Here is a 14,254-nt window from a genome sequence, read left to right on the forward strand (position 1 = left end):
ATTGTACTTCCATAACATTTAAGCTTGAATCAGGACATCTTTGAACATTAACATGACAGTTTACCATTCTTAACACGCACTGCGGTTGACGCTCTCGATGTTATAAGTTGACGGTCTCTTTTCCACCGTGCAGTCTTACATAGAGCTGGGATTTTTTTTCTCTCCCCATAAACATATATCACAAATTTCTAGAATTTAGAACATGAAGAAGTTTGAATAAAAAAAGGAATGTTATAATAATTGAACCGTAATTTCGAGTCTATGCATAATATATATAAAGGTGATGACAGCAATTCAAAATAACGAGATGCACAAAATGTACTTTGATTGACATTAATTGTACCCCACTGAAATCAGTCATTGTATCTATATTTTAACATAAGAAACACACATTGCACTAAATAAATTGAAAGTAATGACTTGCTTTTAGCAGATGAATTAACGCTTTTATGAAATATTAACTGAAATAAGCAAGATAGCACAATGATACCAAATTATAAACTTAAGGCCAACGTTGGGGTTTTCTTGTATTGCGTCGGCTGCCTTGTTGAATTTTAATAGTATAAAATTTTCAAAAGAAAAACATTTTTTTTTAAACTGCGTAGTTTGTTTTGTAGAATGATTTTGATATTAAAATGACGTCATACTCTATCTTCGTGTTGTCTATCGAATGTTTAGTTCATTATGAATTTGTTTTGATGTCTGTGTCTGTTAAACCTTTCGTGCAGGCTGATACATTTTCATCATTTTAACTGGGTGCTTACGATAAAGAAAAAAACAGACGTGAACTTATACAAAAAACAAATAAAAAATCATTGCAAAGTCCTTTTACATGTACATATATGTGATTTAGAAATAAACTTTGAAGATATACTCTGTTTAAGTGCATAAAACGTACAACGGAGATATTTAGACAAATTATTAAATCATAACTATGAGAAATCTAGCATTCTTCTTTGACATCAACTGACCACTGATTAAAAATCGACTTCGACAATGATGATACGATAATGGGTTATATTAATTTAGGAAACCAAATGTCAGTTTAAATATCATTAATCAAGATATACAAATTTTTTTCTGAATTTTTGTACTCAACAAGACAAGGAACACTAAAGCCACTTCTTCAATAATTAGATTTCTATTTGAAAAGACAAGAATTTCTGGTATTTAATTATGCCTGACAGTGAAATTTTTAATGTAAATATACTGAAGCAACTTTTGATACAGGTTTTTACATATGTGTGTATTCTTTGGTTTCACAAATTCCAGAAAAAAAACAGAGACGAACGCATTAGTCTTGAGATCAGCACATGTTAACAACAAACTATACTACACAAGCAGAGGGAGCGCGAACAGTATCAGAATAGGAGAGATATAATCAGACAGGATATTTATATATTTATTTTTTTCTCTTTTATGTTCATTGTTTTGGTCAGGAGTCATGATATAATCAAAGTCAATGTAGGTTTTATAGACCTCCTTACAAGTCAGTTGATTTACGTAAAACCATATCAAGTATCTAAAGGTAACGAAACCTTGTTTTCTTTTATATAACATGTCGATGTTAACACTATATTTGTCTAACTTATATACAACAAACATTGATGCTTTTCCAAAGACTTCTACCTATCCATGGTTGAATATTCTTCAAGTCACACTTAATGATAACCAGGCAGTCAGGTAAGCACATATATTACAAATATGTATACAAAAATTGTTTAAAAAATATAAATTAAATCGTGTTTAACATAAATGTACAAATACGTTATATCTAAAATTCAAGTTCCTTAATTTCAAAAAGGGATACCTTCACATAAGCAACTTTTGTTTTTTAATTTTGTGCATATGATAAGCTTTAGAAAAAAACTTAATTATGAACGCATTAACCCAACACTATGTAGCCAACGCTGTATACATAAAAATTCATGTACGTGTAGACATGTACGAACAAAGGGACCTACAAAACTCGACTCAGATAAGCACAAATTAATAATTGGAAAGAGTGCCATCGTTTGTCATTTTTGCAAGCAAATAATGGTACAAATGTCCAATGAAAGGACAGTTCAACACCAACATGACCAAACTGATTTCGAAAGCATATGACCTCATTGTTCTATCAAATACAGAAAAGGATTTAATCATGTACCATCTCTCATTATTTACAAGCATTTCAAAAGTGTCATAACTCTTAAAATTACAAACAAATCTATATATTTACTGTGGAACAAATATCCAACAAAAGCAAAGAAATGTTTTTAAAAAATTAGTTCATAGTTTTCAAGTTGTATTTGCATAAATATTGGCATAATATTATAAGTTATACGGATCCATAGAGGGTTAGTAAAATCCATAGGGGGTGAGGCCGGAGGCCGAATCCCCTATGGATTTTATTCATCCTCTATGGTCAGTAGTGGGTCAGTAGTTAACCGTATAACGAATTTATCGCATGCTTAACCTTTTCTGCTGCGTTTTGTGGAAAAATAAACAATGAAAGACAACAACATTTATTTAATAGATGACATCACCAATGATAGTAAACGTGACGTCATGAACCCCTATGAAATTTACTAACCACCTACGGATCCATAGGGGGTCACCACGTGACGGCTTTAAACCAATCAAAACGTGATAATTTTTAAGCGGTGCGATAATATAAGTTATATGGTTCGCTACTGACCCCATACGGATCCATAGAGGGTTAGTAAAATCCATAGGGGGTGAGGCCGGAGGAAATCATCAATTGATTACAGTGATCAAACTTGTTGTAGTTGTATTTAACACATTTAAAGTATTTTAATTTTGGATCAATGTTTTGAAATAAACAAACCAGCTCATGCAGTTATAGAATGCAATGATTAAGACGTTTCAAAATATGAAATGAATATTAATTTCATAATTTTCTTTGGAATTAGGAAAATTCGATTATATCTATATCTCTACAGTTTAATTTTTGTAATTATCTTTTTCATGTTTTTTTAAATTGAAATAGTGAAATTAACTTTGTTGTTTCTATGAAAGACATTATATGACAGGTAATAAATCAGTGGAATATTGAATCATTTGTCTGATTGATTAGTTATCAAACAGAAAACTGTTAATTATTAATTGAAAAGAAAATGTTCCGGGAGATAGTAATTACCGATTTCAAAGAAAGTAATTATTTTACATCAGAAACCAATAGTGTAGAAATTTAAATGCGTTTTTAATATAAGTAGTTAAATTGTGCTATATATATAAAAAAAAATATACCACGTATTTTCTCTATTTCGCCTTCTGACTTAAAGATTTTAGTTTGTTTTTTCTGATAAGAATGAAGAAAAATGTTTTAACGATTGTGTGAATTCATTACACTATTAATTCAATTTCTTCGTTTATAATTTAAAGTATTTTCGATTATGACACCACTCAAAGAGTAAAACTACATACCAAGATCTAAGGTAAATTCCATTAACACTGACAAATAAAGGCAACAGTAGTATACCGCTGTTCGAAACTCATAAATCGATAGAAAAAAAAACAAATTCGGGTTACAAACTAAAACTGAGGGAAAATCATTAAATATAAGAAGAGAACAACGACACAACATTAAAATGTAACACACACAGAAACGAACTAAGCATTAGACAAAATCCGATGAGAATAACAAATATAACATCAAAACTAAATACATGAATTTGGGATAGAAAAGTACCGTGACACGTCTTATAGTAATGTGATTTCACAATCAAATATAAGAGGAAACAAACGACACAACAGAAACACAACGTTAAAATTTAACACACACAGAAACGAACTATAATATAACAATGGTCATATTCCTGACTTGGTACCGAACTTTTTTAAAGAAAAAAATGGTGGGTTGAACCTGGTTTTGTGACATGCCAAACCTCCCGCTTTAATGGCAATGTTAAATATAACATTAAAATGACAACATACATTTCAGGACTACAATACAAATAAATAGGAGAACATATTGGACAAAGAAACACACGAATAATAGCTAACAAAAGGCACCAGGTTTAAAATTTAATACGCCAGAAGTGCGTTTCTTCCACACAAGACTTACTAGTGACGCCCAGATACAAAAGTTCGAAAGCCAAAACAAGTACAAAGTTGAACAACACTGAGGACCAAAAATTCAAAAAAGTTGTGCCAAATACGGCTAGGGTTTAACAAAATCGGAAAAATAAATTAAATTAAAATAAAAAAAAATTAAAAAAATAAATAAAAAAAACCTGACAAATTCGAACGTCGGGCATGACAAACCAAAGGAACGAATGGAAGACAATCGTCATTTACCTGACTTAGTAAAGGAAATATCCGTAGAAAATGATAGATAAAAAAGTTGTATAGCCTTACTTCGCACACATATGACCGTTGTTAACAGTTCCGCTATATTAAAATTTCCCCTTGTTATCTTGACCACTTTTGAAAATATTCAAGTCAAGATTCAATTATACTTCTTTTCAATTGTAAACCGAGTGTTTAATTAGCAATTTAATGCCATTTTGACACTTCTTTTTAAATATTGTGTTGCTTTTAATTTGAATGTCCAAATAAGAGTTCATTCTGCTGGTAGCTTCCCGTTGCAGTTTATTCCTATGTATTTTTGTTAGATTTACGACATGGTTTAAAACGGCAACACATATGATTGCGTGCATCTTAATCTGGTGTAATCAAATTTAAGGCTATGGAATGTGTTTTTATCGTTGCTGGTTTGTCTTTATTTGTCTTTATATGCATGTCGGATTAGTCGGCTGTGGTTGGTGAATTTGGTCTTATGTACTGTGCTGTTTTATTGTTGCTTCTTGGTATTCATTTTTATTTTTGTGAATATTTGATGCTAGTTTGGCAGAGATTCTAGAGTAAAGATATGTTCAAATTCTTTAACAAGCTTATATCAATATCGAAATCGTTACCATTAACGAAACAAGGAGGTCGATGTATATCAATGTTATCTTGGCAAGAGATGTATGTAATCGGTAATTGATAAATTAAGAAAAAGAAATCACCTTACTTTTTTTTCTTTTGATCACATATCTTTTTACGTGTTTCGTTAAATAAACATCCTCCCACTTAAAAAGGGGTTTGCTCGATTCTGATGAAATTTTATTCAAAATACCATATTTGATGCACCATGTTTATAAAAGTTAGTCTCGAATTCACAACATGCGTTGGACATGCTATTTATTGCTGTTCATAAATAACGCAGATAACTTGGACATCAAGCCCGCCCCCTTGTTCTTGATGAAGGGAAATTTAGACGATCACATCAGATAAAAGTGTTATTTAATTGAGAACAACTTCTGATTAATGGTAATGAAAGACAGTGTTGGATCTTTGGTTTCCTCCTGTAGTTGTTTTTGTCTCATTTATGTACACGTATATTCAATATCATCTATTCATACTGTATACATATTGAGCACACGAATTTTTCTCGTTGAAATTGTAATAAAGACGATATTGAAATTTACTAAACTTATTTTCAAATACACCATGCTATTAAAATTAAAAAAAAATGTATAATGAAATATTTTGTAAAACGCCCAATATTAACTACAGTCGACTCTCGTTATGTCGAAGTCAGCCGGACCACAGAAATATTTCGAGATACACATAGTTCGACTCAAACGAACACCGGAAGTTCGACAATCTAAGGGACACAACTCTTGCTTGGCTTGGTAAAGCTAAAATAAATCCAGGTGAATATGGCAAGGGGATCGATATTCTAGTATCAGATCGATGTATTTGTATGTCACAGTCTTTTAATTATTATTATGATGACATTATTTTTATTTATTCAATTCTTTCAATTAAAAAAAAAATCCTATGGCTTTTCCAAGAGAGTAATTTCCAATTGATAGTTTCGTTGTTCAGGTCGGTTATAGCTGACAAAATTGATTATTCTCGGATACAAGAGATTTAAGAAAATTTTGATTTCTATTCATTTTGTTTTATCTCACTCTTTCTTTTCAAAAGAAAATATAACAAGTTTAAAGACGCTGTTTGAGTAGTTTTTAGGTGATCATCAACGGAAGCCATAATCCTCACTTTTTACACACCCAAGCTCATTAGTGTAAATCACAAATTAATTGCTTTGTAAACATTTTAAATACTTTTTCATGAACATGTACTTGAGTTTTCTTTCGTATGAACCCTATATTTCTAATGGGAATATCATTATCACTATATTTACTTTAATTATTTCATCAACATGACTTTGTAATATCAGCATTGTTTATTAAATGCAAATAAAAAAAGTATTAACAAAAGTACTGAACTCCAAGGTAATTCAAAAAGGGAAGTAACTCCAAGGTAATTCAAAAAAGGAAGTCCATAAAAACTGACAAACTCAAACCAAACGTAGACTTCAATCAATGGAACGCATATAAAACAAAAGTCTTGACATGCATTTGCTGATGACAATAGATATAGAATAACTAATCAAAGAATTCAAATAGAGAACAACATGCAACGATTGTCCGAACAACACATTATTTCACGAGTGTTGTTCGGTCACGAGTTGCATATTTCTCGATATTTGAATTCTTTGATTAGTTATTCTTTTTATTAGATTGCCAAATGGCTTTTTTAATAAAATTAAAGTAGAAAATATAAGGAACTATATATTTGTTCTACGCATTCACAATTTGTTTTGATCCGACGTTATCGACGCCTTGACAACGCCTATTGTTGTATGACGTGAGATGAGTGAAATAAACACGTTTAATCACATGTGAAATTATCGGTTTTTATTTCACTGGGAAATCAATGTAATTCGTTGCAACCAATGTAATAATGGGTTATACCTGGTTTTATAGCTACAGTACGTGCAATTCATCTTCACAAACATGTCAGACTTAAAGTGATCGGTCTGATCGGAAGGATAGGATGGAGGGACCTTTCTGACAGATTGAACTCTACTACGTCATATGTTGTACTCTTACAAATTACGCAATCGTAGTTTCGTTTCAATTCATTAAAATGATCCTGAATCTCGGGAAAATTTAAATCGCCTATGTACAGGAGCCCGACATTTTATTTTTAATCATTCAACAAAATTTTCTGATCCCAGATTGTTTTCGTTTATTTGGAAAGAAGTGAAACGTGCAGACAAATCTCAACTTTAAATTGCATTATAATTCCTTTGCCAAAAGCATAAAGGCATTCTTTTATCAAACCCGATGAGTACTAATTGAAAATGTATATCGCGATTGCTACAATCTAATAGAATTGTTCAAAACAATCAAAACATGCCAATTCGGTGGATGATTTTCAATAAAATTTAAAAATAATACAAATGAAATATAAAGTATATTTTATCTGATAATTATCATAATGTATGGAGAACAATCCATAACGATGTACATAAAAAAATCATATAAAAAATTTGTTAATGCTTCCGTTTAAAAAGAGGAGATAATGTAAGTTTTTTTATCCTTTTATTATTCATATTTCATAAAATTAAATTATATCACCAAGTATCATTAAAATGACTGATTGAAAATGAAGGTACAATGATTTTAACAAAAATATGAGATATTTATAAATAATACGTAGCAGTTTTAGTATCTTTAAACTATCTTCATTACTCTTTATGAGAAAAAAACATTCCTTATGTTAAAAAAAATATGCTTATACAAAATTATACTTCATGGTGTTGTATTAAAATGAGAAAATAAAAAATGTATAAAACTCTTCACAAACACACACACAAATTTAAGTATCTTTACTTGTACATTTGCATACCCAAAGGTATTCAAAAATAGACTAATGGCAAATAATGGTACACGAATTAAAATTAAAAAAAGAAGAAATATGTGTAATAATTGCTGACAAAGTTTTAGTTAGTTTTTCTATTACATTCATTATACTTTATGAAAAGCAACCATTCATGATGTACAATTGTTACTAATCATGGTAATAACAAAGACAAGTTTATAATTTTTTTAAAAATGTAGAAATGATCGGACTTTTAAAAAACACAAAGTAAAACCAACTAAGTCTTTACCCGTATGTCATTCACATTTCATAACAAAATTTACACTACCAAATTCATTTGAAACAACTGATTGCAAATAATGGTACACAAAAAAAAAAATGACAATTTTATTAACAAAGAAGAAATGTCTGTAATAAATACCGACAGTATTGTAGTACATCCACCCGAACCTGAGGCAGAAGTGTAACATTATAACATATAATTATCTGTATTCTCCTAAAGAAAACAAAGAATTATCAAAGATCTGTCAACAGCATCAAAGTTTTGAATGAAGGCCATAAACATGACTAATACTTATTTACAAATTGAATAGCCGGTGATGAAATATAAACAAATGAGTGACAATGTGTAATACAAATTTAAAAAAAACAATAATAGCCACAATTGAACTTATTGTAGTTTTTATATTGATGTTTTGAAGCGTATAAATGCATTGTTTCCTTTTCGAAAGTACTTACAATGTGGAATTTGTATTATGATACAAAAATCAACATATCAATGCCAATAAGGAAGAATTAAATTTAAAAAAACAAATGTAGTAAAAGGATTGTAAAGATTCAAACGCCGATATTTATAAAGTTAGTTCGTCGTACCTTCTGACCAAGTGCCTCTCTAAATATTCAATGAGAAGTCCTATTTGAATTGAGTTTATCGACCAGTTTGGAACCGTGTAATGAACTACCTATATTGAACAAGGTATGCACTCTTTGAATTAATTTGTGGTTCTGTGTACGTTTTTTTCTCACTTAATTCAAAAAGTGGTATCTCATTTCAATTGCTGCAGTGCAAGTCGCCTAATTGATGATTTTCAGAGACCATTTTTTTTTAAGGTATTCGAGTTACAGAAGTTCAAACAGGCAGCAAAATGATAAATTGTTAAATCAGATTGATTTCCATAAAACAATGCAAAAATGATAATTAACATTATTTGTAACATAGAAAAAACAAAATCTCTTGCGTGAAATGAAATAGAAATAAACCTCATTTAAAATACAAGACCGATCATAGTGTTCGGCAGTACTGTGTTTCTAACTTATCAAAACAGTTCAAATTCAAATCAAGACTAAAAATCGAAATAATTGTGCTAAATAATAGCTATATCAAAAATATCATAACTTCAAAGTAAATTAAGAAGAAGTCTATAAAAACTGCAAAAAGTCAAACGTTATCTACAAATGGAATGCGTTAAAACAAATGTCATATTCCTGACTCGGTACAGAGCAACACACACAGACATGACCCACCTGCACCAGGAACACAAACTTATACAATGGAATGTATGCACACCTATTCTCGTCAAAAATGGTATGAACAATGCAATGAAATAACAAACATTAATAAAATACTCTTTTAAGTATTCAATTTAGTATGTTTTGATTTTCTTGTGCTGTGATTCACAGTTCGTTAATGCCTTCATCATTTTCATATATAAGCTTCTTTAAAGGGGCACTAGCTACGAGATACATAAAACAATTAAATTATGATTTTTTTGTTCAATGAAAGTGAAATTATAGTGAAATAATAATTCACTAATAGCAGCCAGTATGGTTTAATGTTGTAAAAATAAAATAAGAAACATTATAAACGATGATGAATTATTCACTTGCAATTGAATAATTCGACCTCATTGAATCCGTATGCATGTGAACTTCAATTTTATCCATTAGGTAGTGATGAAATATGCATGATTGATGCGTGTTAGACTATAAAAAGAAAAGAATGTCAACATTGAAAGTGAAACAAAGGTAAATCATTCGATTGACCGATTCGATCCACAAAACATCATTCTTATACAGGTAAAACCGAAAATTAACTTAATTTTAAACCTGAAAATTGAAATCAAACAGACATAGAAAATGTAAATCGCTTGTTTTAGACTTTTTGTAATTTGGATAAATGTTTTACACTGTTATAAATCTAATATGAACATTTGAGTCAAATCGGTGAACATGAATTTGACAGCTAGTGCCAATTTAACTTTCAATCTGGCGAATTCGAAATAATATTTATTATATTTGGTCTGTCTTTATTACAGGTAATTCTTAAAATGAGAATATACATCCTTTTTGTGTTTGCGCTTGGTTTCCTAAATATAAGCAAAGGTTATGTAATGCAGAAAGAATGCCACAAGAATTGTAAATGCACAATTAGGCGTTCAAAGAAACGTGAAGCTGTTTGTAATGGAAGAGGTTTGCATTACATTCCACAATTTCCAGATCAGATAATTTCTGTTATAATGAGTGGAACAAATTTGACGAATATTGAAAAAAATGGATTCAAGAATTTGACCTATATTAGACTGAAAGAATTAACATTAGATAACAATCTTATTACGTTTATTCATGAAGATGCTTTTGTCAATTTGAAATTTCTGGATAAATTGCGTATTTTTCAAGAAACAAATCTAGAGGTGAATGTAATAAAGGTATCCGTTGGGAAAATGAAAACAAGGAATCTCCGATCTTTATATTTTCAGAATAACAACTGGCTTTTCCTTCCAGTCGATATGTTTACAAGTTTTTCATACAGTGAAATACGAACTGTTAGAATTAATGGTAACAGTTTTTCTAAACTAAAGAGTGCGACATTTTCACCATTAAAAAAGTTGCAAAAGCTGTTTTTGAATAAAAATGAGATTGAACATATTGATTTAAAAGGCATTTCGAAGGATTTAGTAGATTTGCGTTTGAATGAAAATCTTCTCTCAAAGGTTCCGGAATGGTGTACGAAGGATAGCCGAGTTGTCAGTTTAGTCAACAAATTAGAAAGTTTAGATTTAAGCGATAATAACATTGGGGACATTAGAATAAAAGCTTTTCTATGTTTGCCAAATTTGAAGAAGCTTTTACTCAATAGAATGCCAATGAGGAGAATTCGGTCAAATATATTCGCATTCCTCCCAGTTTTGCATTCTTTACAACTCTCGAAAATAGGGTTTCCTTTGCAAAAAATAGACGATTATGCGTTCAATAGTTCATCTCTTTCAAGTCTGCATATGGATGTTGCAAATTTCCATTTCGACCGGAATGAGTTTAATCCACAGACTATTTTTTCCTTGTCACCAAATCTAAGTTTTCTAAACTTAGACCATAATTTTTTCCCTAGAAACGAAACAAAGATGCAACAAATATTTTCACCTTTAGTAAGGCTGAAAAATTTAATAATATCCTCAGCCAGTCTTTTTATTCTTCCAAAAAATGTTTTTCCGTTCTTAAAATCACTCGAAATATTGACCCTAAGCTCAAACAGATTGTCAGATTGGAATGATGGTAGTGAAATATTTCGGAATATGACGTCTCTTAGGAACCTCAACATGAAAGATAATTTCATCAAAATTATAAATAAAAAAACATTCCCTGCAGACGTACTCAGATCTTTAAAAGTTCTGGATTTGAGCTATAATTCGTTTGTATGCACTTGTGATCAACTATGGTTTACAGAATGGATTAAAACAACTAAAGTAAAGCTTCTCAGTTATCCAACGCTATATAAATGTAGGTCACCACCAGCGCTTGATGGAACGTTACTTCAAAAGTATGTTAACTCGTCTAAGGAGTGTCCTCCATGGAATCCTATTTATACAATGGTGATAATCTTGTTATTGTCTGTTGCGGTATTAGCTGTGATATTTGCGATAATAATAAAGTGTCAAACAAACATTAAAAATTATTTATACCTATGGAGAATCAATTACAACAGAAGAAAAGGTTATCTCCCCTTGCAAGATGCAGATGATTTCGAATATCATGCATTTGTTGTATATTGTGATGCAGATCGGCATTGGGTTCATCACAAGTTTCTAAAGAAACTAGAACAAGATGAAGGAATGAAACTTTGCATTCATCATAGAGATTTTGAAATCGGGGAATCAATTACTGCAAACATCAATAACTATCTCGAGAAATCATGGAAAGTTGTTGTTATTTTATCAAATGATTTTGCAAAAAGTGAATGGTGTCAATGGGAGGTTGATATCGTTCAAGAGCGAAGGCGTAGACAGGGAAGGGATGTTTTTTTATTGATTATGCTTAAAAGTATTGACTCTAAACATATGACGAATCAACTCAGAGCCCTTCTAGACAGTGCATCAAGTCTGAAATATCCAGTGGGCGTTGGCGAAGAACTGTTCTGGACGGCAGCAGTAGAAACACTTAGAAAGCCATTGGGGCATCCACCGACAGCACTGTTATGATAACTGTAAAAATTGTAACAACCGTGTAACACTTTGAATTTTTAATTTGAGAATTTAAGAAAAAATTACTATGAAGGTTATTCGATTAACGATCAAATTCAAATGCATTGTGTATTTGTGTTTCTAGTAATGCAGATTTCTACATGAAATAATAGTCGTTGAATTGTTAGATTAAAAACACATGTTTAATTAAAAAACATATCTGGTTTTCAACCATGTATCTTGAAAAAAACTATTGTTTCTAACTTCTATGCCAATTTGTCTTTGGTGGAGCGTTGTCTCATTTGCAATATCCTACAATATCCTTTTTTAAAAATATTTATTAAAGCATTCAAATATTATTCTATTGATTTTTAAACTCGTCTTTAATATGCATACAAAATTTACCGTCGGACATTAATCATGCAAAAATGAATCAAATCATGTGTTTGATCAAGTTTCCTGTAAGTATGAAATACATAAAAAATAAAATTGAGAATAAAAATGGTTAATTTGACAACGAGACAACAACCCTACCGAACAGCGGAAACAGTACAAGGCCACCTATGGATCTCCTATACAGAGAGAAAATCAATGATAAATCGAATGCATACAGTAAACCATATGTGTCTCGGGATACATAAGATATATAGTTTTTAAAACGTCATGAGATTGCTGTCTCATATTGCTGACAAAAGTCTGACCATTAAAAAAGGTGAAGATACAAATGTAACATTTAAGACTCCAACCGGACGTGAACCGAAGGTAAACTGACAATGCAATAGTTTCCCCCCCCCCACAATTAAAAAACAGACAAAAAAAACCGACGAAAAGAAGAAAAAAGTTAACAAAACACTACAAAAAAAACACAGAATGACAAACAAGAAGTATACCAAAAACAGTGTCGAACTCATGAGCTCGGGAAGGTAAGATGTTTCTGAGTAACAAGTGGTACCAGTCGTGTTGAAAGTGTTAGTACAACACATGATTCGTCCTTAAGTTGTAAGTTGTACACATGAATATTCAACAGAAACGGATTTTTCGTATAAGGGAATTACATGCAAAAAAAGTATATAAAATTTTAATTTCTCGACCGACATAATTCACATAAATATATAGTGTTGAAAGCTTCTGAACATTCTTACATTCATAACCGTGAAGTTTTGCCAACGAGATAAGTATGTACTTATGATTATTTCCGGTTAATATTTGTTTTATTAGTAATTGTACCTTTTTTATAAACACATTTGTATTGCAATGTATGTCAATGCAACATAACGTCTATCCGTGCTTGTTATGCACGCCCTTCTATTTAATAATTATTGCCCATAATAGAGCAGAGCATTTATAATTAATGTCTTTGTTTAATTGGAACACATTAGAATAAATTGTATGACTCTTTCCTCGATTACCTGAAACGTTAATAAAATGTACCTTGTAAATTCATCCAAACAAAACATCAGTCCTTGTCACGGAATAGAAGTTCCTTCATACTATAAGTTCCAATGGGAAAAAATATTCTGGAATATTATTTCCACAGGAATAAATATTACAGTATATGTTCCTAACGGAATAAAAAGTATAGAATATTTATTCCACCAGGTACAGGTATTATGACATTGTTTATAACAAAGTTTCCACTGGAACAAATATACGTTGAAAGTTCAACATCCAATATCTTACATTTTTTCTATAATTTTCTCAATAAATAGATTTGTCAAAGTACCCTTACTTTATATACGTACTTTTAAGGATGTTTTTAAAACAATCATAATTTCGTCTTCTCATTAACACAGTAAATCATAGTCCCTTTAACAATTCACTATAATTACTGTATTGCATAATAATAAAATGTATATGATGATTCACAGAAGTAATAAATATGAAAATATTATTTATAATCAATATATGAATTCATGCGTATAAATTCATTATATAGCTGCTTTGTTTATTTCAAAACTCAATCGAAACTTCAGCAAATTTAGTGTTTGATATAATTAAACCTTATAAGATCTCTGTAATCAAAGAGAATAGAAGAATACCAAGGAGACAATGTATGTTTGAAGAATGCAAGTTTT

General features: G+C 30.5%; 1 protein-coding gene across 1 annotated transcript; it reads left to right on the forward strand.

Moving 5' to 3' along the window:
- Nucleotides 1-10,115: 10,115 nt before the first annotated feature.
- On the forward strand, nt 10,116-12,437 carry LOC143050846 (toll-like receptor 2). The gene has a single exon (XM_076223953.1). It carries the CDS (start codon nt 10,116-10,118, stop codon nt 12,195-12,197), a length of 2,082 nt encoding a protein of 693 aa, XP_076080068.1. The 3' UTR covers nt 12,198-12,437.
- The last annotated feature ends 1,817 nt before the right edge of the window (nt 12,438-14,254 follow it).

This window comes from Mytilus galloprovincialis, chromosome 11 (genome assembly GCF_965363235.1).
Source record: "Mytilus galloprovincialis chromosome 11, xbMytGall1.hap1.1, whole genome shotgun sequence".
NCBI lineage: Eukaryota > Metazoa > Mollusca > Bivalvia > Mytilida > Mytilidae > Mytilus > Mytilus galloprovincialis.

Excerpts from the sequence above, each read along its gene's own strand:
- LOC143050846 (XM_076223953.1), top strand. The coding sequence starts at position 10,116 with ATGCAGAAAGAATGCCACAAGAATTGTAAATGCACAATTAGGCGTTCA.